This window comes from Oncorhynchus keta, chromosome 29, assembly GCF_023373465.1.
Source record: "Oncorhynchus keta strain PuntledgeMale-10-30-2019 chromosome 29, Oket_V2, whole genome shotgun sequence".
In the NCBI taxonomy this organism is placed as follows: Eukaryota; Metazoa; Chordata; class Actinopteri; order Salmoniformes; family Salmonidae; genus Oncorhynchus; species Oncorhynchus keta.
Genome location: NC_068449.1, coordinates 17,461,781 through 17,475,358, shown reverse-complemented (window position 1 = coordinate 17,475,358; position 13,578 = coordinate 17,461,781). Strand labels below are relative to the sequence as shown.

Sequence of the window (13,578 nt, the reverse complement as noted above, 5' to 3'; positions counted from 1 at the left end):
TGAATCCTGGCTTAGGTATCCCACTAAAAATTCTGAGTTTTCCATCCCCCATTACAACATTTTTCGTCAAGATAGAACTGCCAAAGGGGGAGGAGTTAGTCTTAAAAGTTATGTCATACTTTCCAGGTCTATGCCAAAACATTTCGAGCTTCTAATTTTAAAAATGAATCTCTCCAGAAATAAGTCTCTCACTGTCGCCGCCTGTTATAGACCCCCTCAGCTCCCAGCTGTGCACTGGACACTATATGTGAATTGATTGCCCCCAATCTATCTTCAGAGCTTGTTCTGTTAGGTGACCTAAACTGAGTTATGCTTAACATCCCAGCAGTCCTACAATCTAAACTAGATGCCCCCAATCTCACACAAATGATCAATGAACCCACCAGGTACAACCCTAAATCTGTAAACATGGGCACCCTCATAGATATTATCCTGACCAACTTGCCCTCCAAATACATCAATAAGGATTTCAGCGATCACTGCCTCATTGCCTGCATCCGCTATGGTTCCGCGGTCAAACGACCACCCCTCATCACTGTCAAACGCTCCCTAAAATACTTCTGCGAGCAGGCCTTTCTAATCGACCTGGCCCGGGTATCCTGGAAGGATATTGACCTCATCCCGTCAGTCGAGGATGCCTGGTTGTTTTTAAAAGTATTTTCCTCACCATCTTAAATAAGCATGCCCCATTCAAAAAATGTAGAACTAAGAACAGATATAGCCCTTGGTTCACTCCAGACCTGATTGCCCTCGACCAGCACAAAAACATCCTGTGGCGGACTGCACTAGCATCGAATAGTCCCCACGATACGCAACTTTTCAAGGAAGTCAGGAACCAATACACGCAGTCAATTAGGAAAACAAAGGCTAGCTTTTTCAAACATAAATTTGCATCCTGTAGCTCTAACTCCAAAACGTTTTGGGACACTGTAAAGTCCATGGAGAATAAGAGCACCTCCTCCCAGCTGCCCACCGCAATGAGGCTAGGAAACACTGTCACCACCAATAAATCCACTATAATCAAGAATTTCAATAAGCATTTCTCTACGGCTGGTTATGCTTTCCTCCTGGCAACCCAACTCTGCATCCCCTGCAGCTACTTGCCCTGCAGCTACTTGCCCTGCAGCTACTTGCCCTGCAGCTACTTGCCCAAGCCTCCACAGCTTCTCCTTCACCCAAATCCAGATAGCAGATGTTCTGACAGAGCTGCAAAACCTGGACCCGTACAAATCAGCTGGGCGAGACCATCTGGACCCTCTCTTTCTAAAATTATCCACCACCATTGTTGCATCCCCTATTACCAGTCTGTTCAACCTCTCTTCGTATCATCCGATATTCCTAAAGATTGGAAAGCTGCCGCAGTCATCCCGCTCTTCAAAGGGGGTGACACTCTAGACCCAAACTGTTACAGACCTATATCCATCCTGCCCTGTCTTTCTAAAGTCTTCAAAAGCCAAGTTAATAAACAGATCACTGACCATTTCGAATCCCATCGTACCTTCTCCGCTGTGCAATCCGGTTTCCGAGCTGGTCACGGGTGAACCACGGCCTCGCTCAAGGTACTAAACAATATCATAACCGCCAACGATAAAAGACAGCACTGTGGGGCTGTCTTCATTGACCTGGCCAAGGCTTTCAACTCTGTCAATCACCACATTCTTATTGGCAGACTCAACAGCCTTGGTTTCTCAAATGATTGCCTCGCCTGGTTCACCAACTACTTCTCTGATAGAGTTCAGTGTGTCAAATCGGAGGGCCTGTTGTCCGGACCTCTGTCAGTCTCTATGGGGGTACCACAGGGTTGAATTCTCAGGCCGATTCTTTTCTCTGTATATATCAACGATGTCGCTCTTGCTGCGGGTGATTCCTTGATCCACCTCTATGCAGACAACACCATTATGTATACATTATGTATATTATTAACTCATCCCCATATTGTTTTATATACTTTTCTGCTCTTTTGCACACCAGTATCTCTACTTGCACGTCATAATCTACTCATTTATCACTCCAGTGTTAATCTGCTAAATTGTCATTATTCGCTCCTATGGCCTATTTATTGCCTACCTCCTCATGCATTTTGCACACACTGTATATGGACTTTCTTTTTTTTCTACTGTGTCATTGACTTGTTTATTGTTTATTCCATGTGCAACTCTGTGTTGTTGTCTGTGTCACACTGCTTTGCTTTATCTTGGCCAGGTCGCAGTTGTAAATGAGAACTTGGACTCAACTGGCCTACCTGATTAAATAAAAATAAAAACATTTAAAAATGTAGTCACAGTCAAACTGGTCAAAACACCAGACTAGATCTGCATAACCGCTCAAATTCCTCCAAAATCCTGGCATTCTGTATCTCCTAGTGATAGACTGGAAGCATTTCATGGTACGTTGTGCTGGTGATTGATCAGAATAGTGTGTCTAAATCTATTTGATCCAGCCTTTTGTTCTTTCCCTCTAACTGGAGGGAAGAGCATTGACACGCACCATGCCACTCTAGGCCCTGTCATTATAGCCTAGCCTTCTTAATTTACATGAATTATTCCTGTCGTTGAAGAGTTGAAGCTCTATTTGTGGTGGGTGGTGGGGTTACACACATTAAAAAATACTACAGTTTACTCTAGAACACTATAGTACTTACTATAGAATTATGTAGTAAACTATAGTATACTGTAGAATACTATACTCCACATTGTAGTATCCCTGATCACGTGTGGTACTTACTATATCATTTTGTAGTATACTGTAGAATATTATACTACACACTGTAGTATCCCTCAATTGTGTAGTACTTACTACAGAATTTTGAGGTACACTGTAGAATACTTTAGTAAATACAACAGTATTATCTGAAAAAAAAAACATGAGTAACTGCTCCAGTAATGTCCAAAATAGTATAGTCCACAAAAACACTACAGTGTTTTTACTATTGTAATGCTACAGTATTTAATTTGCATATATTCCACCCATTCCCATCCCCCATATCCCAATTTGCGCCACCCATGAATGAAAAACCTACATGCCAGGTGTACAGCACGTACTGTATTATGCTCAATACAAGTTATGTAAAAGAGCAGAAGCACTGAACTATCTGTACAGAATCCAGCCTTACCTAAGCGCCACAGTAAATACTACAATCCGCAATAACAAACCATTAACTACATCATTTAGTTTATCCTCTTATCCAGAGCAGTGTCTTGCTCAGGGCACATCTCCAGATGTTTCACCTATTCAGCTTGGCGATTTGGTTACTGGCCCAACACTTAACCACTAAGCTACCTGCCGCCCTAATACTACGGTTTTCTTTCACTACAGTATTTAACTATAGTTAACTTAAGTCTGCAAAAACAGTACAGTGAATACTACAGCAAAGTCTGCAAAAACATATAATAGTACATAGTACTATAATATATAACATATAATAGTACATAGTATATAGTATACTATAGTACACTATAGTATTTTTTCATGTGGGTAACCTGAGGGAAGTGGATTGGCCCCGTCGTTCAGTTTAAGGGGCATGAAGAGCAGCATGTTCAAACAGGGAGGAGGAGAGAAAGCAGAAGTAATAGTAGAGTAGTACTGATTGTGGTTTCCAGTATTTTATTGCCTAGCAGCAGAGTTATATGTGCTCAGGTGTAATTGAAGCAGAACTGTAATTGTCTGATGATTAAAGTGTAGCTTCTACCTTCCAGCTGTGCTGAGAAGAAGGTTAGTAGGGGACTCTCCCTAGCAAGGTGTGTTTTGGAGAGAGGGAGGTGGTTGAGGCAAATATATTGGGTTTGTTTAGGAAACCATCTGTTGCTTAGGCCCTATTGCCTCTCTGCCATTGGCTACTGTACTATTGCTAACTGTGGGAACAAAGACAGATACAACAGACACTCCCCTCGTCCTGCTGTTGACTGGAAACACTGTAATACCACCCCAGAATGTATTAATCACTGTATGGTACAACATTTTCACAATATGGCAAATAGAGTGAAATAAAGTTTGGGCTATTCCATTCACAAATACATCAAATACAGTCAATAAATACACTATATCATTTGGTTGTCTTTGTAAACAGTCACACAAAGCATAGTTTAACCTTATGTTGTCAGCCCTGGGTCTTTTCCCTGAACCCAAACTACAATTATGCTACCTTCTAGCGTTGGACTTATTTCCTAATTAAATGAATGTCATTGTATATAATGGGATAATCAATTGTCTCCTTTCTGGTGAGATCAATGTCCATCCTTTGAGCGTGTGTCAGTGAGGGTTGTGGGACAGGCACGGTAGCCCACTCATTGTGTGGTCGCCTGGTCGCTTGTACAGTCCTTCATCAGTCTCTGGGAAACTTTGGAAACATATAAAAGTCAGCCAACACCCAAAACATGAATAGAAAGGGTTCAACAAATCATAACAGGCAGGATCTAATTACGGAAAGACGCTGGAATACGCCTTATGGCAGGGGTAGGTAACTAGATTTAACCGCAGGACGATGTTTGTTGGAGTGAATGGTCGGGGGAGGAAAATATTTATAATCATTTGTACACTGCAAATTCATTACAACTAAGGCCAAAAAGAGACTGTATTTGAAAATAACAATTTAATTTCCTGATTAGGTTGAGACACGATCACTTCTGTTTTTTTATAACTTTGGAACAGATATCCAACATTTCTTTTAATGAATTCCTGGTGATTATAAAAAAAAATCAAATGTTTTACTCGCAGGCCGATTTGGCCCACGGACCACTTGTTGCTGAACCCTGCCTCATGGGTTTTTAAGCGTTTCATTGTTAGACAGTTATGGGGATAGATAGGAAGTGAGTCAAATCAAGTAAAAGTTGGGATAAATATAGACTCAAACAAGTGAATAGTTATTGTATCAACTGCGTTGTTTACTTTAACAGCATATACAGTGCATTCGGAAAGTATTCAGACCCCTTGACTTTCCACATTTTGTTACGCTACAGCCTTATTCTAAAAGGGACAACATTGTTATTTTACCTCATCAATCTATACACAATAGCCAATAATGACAAAGCAAAAACAGACTTATATAAATGTTTGCTAATTTATAAAACAAAAATCTCAAATATCAATATCAAGTATTCAGACCCTTTACTCAGTACTTTGTTGAAGCATCTTTGGGAGAGATTACAGACTCGAATCTTCTTGGGTATGACCCCACAAGCTTGGCACACCTGTATTTGGGGAGTTTCTCCTATTCTTCTCTGCAGATCCTCTCAAGCTCTGTCAGGTTGGATGGGGAGCGTCGCTGCACAGCTGTTTTCAGGTCTCTCGATAGGGTTCAAGTCCGGGCTCTGGCTGGGCCACCCAAGGGCATTCAGAGACTTGTCCCGAAGCCACTCCTGCATTGTCTTGGCTGTGTGCTTAGGGTTGTTGTTCAGTCTGAGGTCCTGAGCGCTCTGGAGCAGGTTTTCATCAAGAATATCTCTGTATTTTGCTCCGTTCATCTTTCCCTCAAAACGTACTAATCTCCCAGTCACTGCGCTGAAAAACATCCCGACAGCATGATGCTGCCACCACCATGCTTCACCATAGGGATGGTGCCAGGTTTTGGTTGGTTTTGCTTCAATCTTGGTTTCATAAGACCAGAGAATCTTGTTTCACATGGTCTGAGAGTCTTTAGGAGCCTTTTGGCAAACTACAAGCAGGCTGTCATGTGCCTTTTACTGAGGAGTACTCTACCATAAAGGTCTGATTGGAGGAGTGCATCTCCGCAGAGATGATTCTCCCATCTCCACAGTAGAACTCAGGAGCTCTTTCAGAGTGACCATCGTTTTTTTGGTCACCTGCCTGACCAAGGCCCTTCTCCCCCAATTTCTCAGTTTGGCCAGGTGGCCAGCCATAGGAAGTGTCTTGGGGGTTCCAAACATATTCCATTTAAAAATGATGAAGACTACGGTGTTCTTGGGGACCTTCAATGCTGAAGAAATGTGTTAGTACCCTTCCCCAGATTTGTGCCTCGACACCATCCTGTCTCGGAGGTCTATGGACAATTCCTTCGACCTGGTGAACGGAAAGGCTCTGGGGCAACGAACCGCCCTTGCTGTCTCTGCCTGGCCGGTTCTCCTCTTTCCACTGGGATTCTCTGCCTCTAACCCTATTACAGGGGCTGAGTCACTGGCTTACTGGTGCTCTTTCATGCACCCCTAGGAGGGGTGCGTCACTTGAGTGGGTTGAGTCACTGATGCGACCCCCCAGCTGAGTTGTGCCGTGGCGGAGATCTTTGTGGGCTATACTTGGCCTTGTCTCAGGATGTTAAGTTGGTGGTTGAAGATATCCCTCTAGTGGTGTGGGGGCTGTGCTTTGGCAAAGTGGGTGGGGTTATATCTTTCCTGTTTGGCCCTGTCCGGGGGTATCATCGAATGGGGCCACAGTGTCTCCTGACCCCTCCTGTCTCAGCCTCCAGTATTTCTGCTGCAGTAGTTTATGTGTCGGGGGGCTAGGGTCAGTTGGTTATATCTGGAGTACTTCTCCTGTCTTATCTGGTGTCCTCTGTGAATTTAAGTATGCTCTCTCTAATTCTCTCTTTCTTTCTCTCTCGGAGGACCTGAGCCCTAGGACTATGATTTAGGACTACCTGGCATGATGACTCCTTGCTGTCCGCAGTCCACCTGGCCGTGCTGCTGCTCCAGTTTCAACTGTTCTGCCTGCGGCTATGGAATCCTGACCTGTCCCAGACCTGCTGTTTTCAACTCTCTAGAGACAGCAGGAGTGGTAGAGATACTCTTTATGATGGGCTAAGAAAAGCCAACTGACAGTAAAAACAAATTGGGTCTGAATACTTATGTAAAAAAGGTATTTTTTGTTTTTTTATATACATTTGCAAACATTTCTAAAAATGTGTCTTTTCGCTTTGTCAATAATGGGCTATTGTGTGTAGATTGATGAGGAACAACATTGAGGAACAACAAAATTCAATCAATTTTAAAATAAGACTGTGGTCTTATTGTGGTAAAAGTCAAAGGTTCTGAATACTTTCCGAACGCACTGTATATGTGCCTTTATTCTTTCACACATCATCTGTTGCTTCCCATATGAGCCTTTGTATGCATGTTGCCTTTAACATTTTTGTATTACCTCCAGAACCAATCACATCTTTGGTATTATGAAGGAACTGTAGCTTTCCTATGTGGCAAAAAGTCCCCATTTTTATAATATGGAAAGCATATTATGCCTTCAGAAGGTATTCGTACCCCTTGACTTATTCCACATTTTGTTGTTTTACAGGTTTTCTCACCCGTCTACACACAATACCCCATAATGACAAAGTAAAAATGGGTTTTGAGAAATGTTAACACATTTATTGAAAATGAAATATAGAAATATCTCATTTATATAAGTATTCAGACCCCTGAGTCAATACAAGGTAGAATCGCCTTTGGCATACATTACAGCTGTGAGTCTTTCTTGGTAAGTATCAAAGAGCTTTGCACACCTGGATTGTTCAATGTTTGCACATTATTCTTTAAAAAAATATTCAAGCTCTGTCAAGTTGCTTGTTGATCACTGCTAAACAGGCATTTTCAAGTCTTGCCATAGCTTTTCAAGCTTATTTAAGACAACACTGTAACTAGGCCACTGAGGAACATTTAATGTCATCTTGGTAAGCAACTCCAGTGTATATTTGGCCCTGTATTTAAGGTTTTTGTCCTGCTGAAAGGTGCATTTGTCTTCCAGTGTTTGTTGGAATACAGACTGAACAAAGTTTTCCTCTATGATTTTGCCTGTGCTTAGCGCTATTCAATTTTTTTTTATCACAAAAAACTCCCTAGTCCTTGTCGATGATTTGATTTGATGACAAGCATACTCATAACATGATGCAGCCACCACTACGCTTGAAAATATGACTCGTACAAAGTGACGTGTTGTTTTGAATTTGCCCCAAACATGACACTTTGTATTCAGGACATGGTGTTTATTTCTTGAGCAGTTTTACTTTAGTGCCTTATTGAAAACAGGATGCATGTTTTGGAATATTTTTATTCTGTACAGGTTTCCTTCTTTTCACTCTGTCAATAGGGTTAGCATTGTGGAGTAACTACAATGTTGTTGATCCATCCTCAGTTTTCTCCTATCACAGCCAATAGGTGCCCTTCTTTGCGATGCATTGGAAAACCACCCTGATCTTTGTGGTTGAATCTGTGTTTGAAATTCACTGCTTGACTGATGGACCTTACAGATAATTGTATGTGTGAGGTGCAGAGATGAGGTAGTCATTAAAAAATCATGTTAAACACTATTATTGCACACAGAGTGAGTCCATGCAACTTATCATGTGACTTGTTCAGCACATTTTTACTCCTGAACTTATTAAGGCTTGGCATAACAAAGGGGTTGATTACTTATTGACTCAAGACATTTCAGCTTTTCTTTAAAAAAAATACACACACATATACATATATATATATATATATACAAACATAATTCCACTACGACATGATAGGGTATTGTGTGTAGGCCAGTGACACAACATTTTAAATTCAGGATTTAACACAACAAAATGTGGAAAAAGTAAAGAGGTGTGAATACTTTCTGAAGGCTCTGTAGTAGTACAATGCATACGTGGTTTATAGTTTCCTGCTGAGCAATAGCTAACGTTAGCTCACCAACAGAGCGCAGCCGTGAGTCGCAACCAATGGTAGTGTGGAAGAGGGAAATTTAATTTGTTATTTTATATAGCCTGAAGAAGGGACAGGTTATGCCTCTTTCTGTAAAATTGCTCCGTTCGCTGATATGCTCTCAATCGCACTTTTTCAAGTCACCCTTTTCTTTGTCACCAGTCTATAACTGTTTCTAAACTGCGCTGTTCTAACGTTCTGTGAAACAATGCCTGATAAGAATGACTCTGATCGATGTAGGCTACGAAAAGTTAGGTGATATGATGAAACATGGTCTATAATATTTATGATATATTTTAAAAAGGCTAAATTACCCATAACAAATGCTATATGAAGCTGCATAGACAGGAACACACAGTAAAGAAAAAAAACGAACTATGCACTTCAAGAATGTACTTTTTTCCCTCAACTTTTGAATGCAATAATGTATTATTATAGTATAGTCGTTATCGGCCATAGGGCTACATTCATTATCGGTGGTCAATGTAGTAAGATATAGCCTACATATTTGTGGTGCAATGTTGTTGATTGCTCCGCCCTGTTCAGTAGTTTCAGCTGAGCGAAACTATGCAACTTGATCCCAAGCCCAGTGACGAGCTATGGGGGTTTTCACTCCTGCCTCCAACCATGTGTGATGTGATTGAGTTCCCAATCGCTGAGTGCATGAGAATACGAGCTAGAGTGAAGAGAATCACATAGAGAAAGACAGCTGCTCTACAGAGAAGCAATGGTAGTTTTATAATACAGTGACAATCGTAGACAACCGAAAGCAGTGTTTTATAGTATCGATTTCTAATTGTTGTTTTAGATAGCTTCCTGGGAATGCAAGCAATGGATCCAATAACGAAGTGGACACCAACGCAAGTTGTCGACTGGATGAAAGGTAAATTTGGAACACTTTCACTCACCGCCCAATTCACAATAATTGTCCATGTTAACCGCTATCTGAAACTTGAAACAACTCAATCCGCCTCATTCGCGGACCCCTGCGATGCATGCGCTTTTTGTTAAAGCTCATGTTTCGTAGAAACTGCCTCTGTGCTGCCGCCAACTATCGTCGTTGTCAACTTCTTGCACAGAGAACAAAGGGAAATAATATATTGTTAATGTTTGAGTTTAATTTAAAAGTGTTAACACGTAACAGCTGTGTGATCTTTGACAAACACTATTATGACACAGGTGGACCAACGTTTCCAGACAAATTGCCTCTGCTGTGCCTCTTGCACTGTTCTTTAAGGAGACAACTTCTGCAATAACAGTATTAACCAAAAACAGTGCAGTTATTTTTATATATCTCTATTTGGCAAGCACAATGTGTTACAACAGTTTGTTTTACTGGAGGCACAATGGAGCTGAAGATTATAAACGGAATTAATTGAATCATAATTGTCTTAATTTTGTCTGATGGCTGACAATCTCTAACACTGGAAACCACAAACTATTTTCCTGTAATATTTGGTTAAACACACAGCACAACTCGCACACTGCTGTATTGGTACACCAAGCATATTCTTAATGTGAGAATCAAACCTGGAATGCCGGTTATGGAAATGAATGACAACACCTAAGGACTATTTTCGTTTAACGACCTGAATGAACCCTGTCACAGCATTGGCATGCAAAGTGACTCTGCTACTACTGGCATGAGAAGTATCGGCAGTCACAGATACACAGCAACACACATGGAAGTGCCTCTTCTGAATAATCTTTGTCAAAAGAAACAGCATCTGAAATGTTGTTTGATATATCCTAGGGCCTTCATTTTCCAGAGTAAAGTAATTTGATAGTTCCTACATATTTCATTGCCCTAGACTGAACACCCACTTCCGTCTACTCTTCAGTAGTTGCTGAATGATGCAAACCTGGTGTGTAGGCCTTCTAGTGTTCCTGTTCAGTGCATGTGTGTAGGTAGATGTGCTAAAGGGATTGTGGGGGGTTACCCTGTGTGCCCAGTGGATGGAGGGACAATTTGTTCAGTTGACAGGCCCTACTCGTCAGTCTTCACTTTGGCTATCTGACTCGGCAGTTCTCTATTGGAGGGTCTTACCACTGGCTCTCTTCACTGGACAGCCATAAGACAGCCTCTGTGCCTAAAATGACAACAGGCCATTGGTGCTTCACATGCAGTATAAATTCAGCAAACACCAATGCTGCCTGTGCTAATCGCCCTAAGGTTGTTTTCTTCGGAGGGATCATGGTTACGTTTGTGTGTGTTGGGTCAAAAGTAGTTGGTTGTCTTAATTTTATGAAGCTGATTAGTAATGGTCCATTAATCTACACTGAACAACACTATAAACACAACATGTAAAGTGTTGGTCCCATGTTTCATGAGCTGAAATAAAAGATCCCACCAGAAATGTTACATGCGCACAAAAAGCTTATTTCTCTCCAATTTTGTGCGCACATTTGTTTACATCCTTGTTTGTGAGCATTTCTCCTTTGCCAAGATAATCCATCCACCTGACAGGTGTGTGGCATATCAAGAAGCTGAGTAAACAGCATGATCATTATTCTGGTTCACCTTGTTCTGGGGATAATTTGCAGTTATAACATAACACTATGCCACCGATGTCTCAAGTTTTGAGGGAGTGTGCAATCGGCATGCTGACTCAGGAATGTCCACCAGAGCTGTTGTCAGATCATTTATTTTCTCTACCATAAGCCGCCTCCAACATCCTTTCAGAGAATTTGTCAGTATGTCCAACTGGCCTCACAACCACAGACAACATGCATGGCATGGTGTTGGCGAGCAGTTTGCTGATGTCAAAGTTCCCCATGTTGGTGGAGTTATGGTATGGGCAGGCATAAGCTATGGGCAATGAACACAATTTCATTTTATCGATGGCAATTTGAATGCACAGAGATACTGTGACGAGACCCTGAGGCCCATTGTTGTGCCACTTCATCCACCGCCATCATTTAATTTTTCAGCATAATGCACGGCCCTATGTCGCAAGGATCTGTACACAATTCCTGGAAGCTGAAAATGTCCCAGCCTGCATACTCACCAAACATGTCAACGATTGAGCATGTTTGGGATGCTCTAGATTTACGTGTACGACAGCTTGAACCAGTTCCTGCTAATATCCAGCAACTTAACACAGCCATTGAAGAGGAGTGGGACAACATTCCGCAGTACACAATCAACCTGACCAACTCTCTGCGACGGAGATGCATGAGGCAAACAGTTCTGATCCACGCCTCTACCTTTTTAAGGTATCTGTGATACATAGATCTGTGATATACAGATGCATATCTGTATTCCCAGTCATATTAAAGCCATAGATTAGGGCCTAATGAATGTATTTAAATTGACTGATTTCCTTATATGAACTGTAACAGTAAAATATTTGAAATTGTTGCAATTAAAAATATTTTAAATGAATATTTTTAAGTATATATATATACACTTAAATATGTTGTATATATACATACAACACTTAAACAACACAATGTAACTCTAAGTCAATCACACTTCTGTGTAATCAAACTGTCCACTTAGGAAGCAACACTGATTGACATTAAAGTTCACATGCTGTTGTGCAAATGGAATAGACAACAGGTGGAAATTATAGGCAATTAGCAAGACACCCCCAATAAAGTAGTGGTTCTGCAGTTGGTGACCACAGGCCACTTCTCAGTTCCTATGCTTCCTGGCTGATGTTTTGGTCACTTTTGAATGCTGGCGGTGCTTTCACTCTAGTGGTAGCATGAGACGGAGTCTACAACCCACACAAGTGGCTCAGGTAGTGCAGCTCATCCAGGATGGAACATCAATGCGAGCTGTGGCAAGAAGGTTTGCTGTGTCTGTCAGCGTAGTGTCCAGAGCATGGAGGCGCTACCAGGAGACAGGCCAGTACATCAGTAGACTTGGAGGAGGGCAACAACCCAGCAGCAGGACCGCTACCTCTGCCTTTGTGCAAGGAGGAGCAGGAGGAGCACTGCCAGAGCCCTGCAAAATGACCTCCAGCAGGCCACAAATGTGCATGTGTCTGCTCAAACGGTCAGAAACAGACTCCATGAGGGTGGTATGAGGGCCCGACGTCCACAGGTGGGGGTTGTGCTTACAGCCCAACACCGTGCAGGACGTTTGGCATTTGCCAGAGAACACCAAGATTGGCAAATTCGCCACTGGCGCCCTGTGCTCTTCACAGATGAAAGCAGGTTCACACTGAGCACATGTCTGGAGACGCTGTGGAGAACGTTCTGCTGCCTGCAACATCCTCCAACATGACCGGTTTGGCGGTGGGTCAGTCATGGTGTGGGGTGGCATTTCTTTGGGGGGGCCGCACAGCCCTCCATGTGCTCGCCAGAGGTAGCCTGACTGCCATTAGGTACTGAGATGATATGCTGGTGCATATCATGGTGCGGTTGGCCCTGGGTTCCTCCTAATGCAAGACAATGCTAGACCTCATGTGGCTGGAGTGTGTCAGCAGTTCCTGCAAGAGGAATGCATTGATGCTATGGACTGGCCCGCCCGTTCCCCAGACCTGAATCCAATTGAGCACATCTGGGACATCATGTCTCGCTCCATCCACCAACGCCACGTTGCACCACAGACTGTCCAGGAGTTGGCAGAAGCTTTTGTCCAGGTATGGGAGGAAATCCCTCAGGAGACCATCGCCCACCTCATCAGGACCATGCCCAGGCGTTGTAGGGAGGTCATACAGGCACGTGGAGGCCACACACACGACTGAGCCTCATTTGGACTTGTTTTAAGTACATTACATCAAAGTTGGATCAGCCTGTAGTGTGGTTTTCCACTTTAATTTTGAGTGAGACTCCAAATCCAGACCTCCATGGGTTGATACATTTGATTTCCATTGATAATTTTTGTGTGATTTTGTTGTCAGCACATTCAACTATGTAAAGAAAATAGTATTTAATAAGAATATTTCATTCATTCAGATCTAGGATGTGTTATTTTAGTGTTCCCTTTATTTTTTTG

General features: G+C 42.2%; 1 protein-coding gene across 5 annotated transcripts in view; it reads left to right on the top strand.

The window, feature by feature from the left end:
- The first annotated feature begins 8,631 nt into the window (after nt 1–8,631).
- LOC118362359 (connector enhancer of kinase suppressor of ras 3-like) overlaps nt 8,632–13,578 on the top strand; it is a 79,450-nt gene continuing 74,503 nt past the window's right edge. For 2 of the 5 annotated variants that reach the window (XM_035742627.2, XM_035742624.2), the window contains exons 1-2: nt 8,707–8,880; nt 9,439–9,513. Coding sequence is in view for 3 of the 5 variants with exons in the window: in XM_035742624.2 (XP_035598517.1) it covers nt 9,453–9,513 (61 nt within the window). In the remaining 2 variants the exon portion in view is untranslated. Of the gene's footprint in view, nt 8,651–8,706; nt 8,881–9,165; nt 9,514–13,578 lie in introns of those variants that run through there. The other 3 variants (XM_035742625.1, XM_035742623.2, XM_035742626.2) reach the window with 3 other exon arrangements.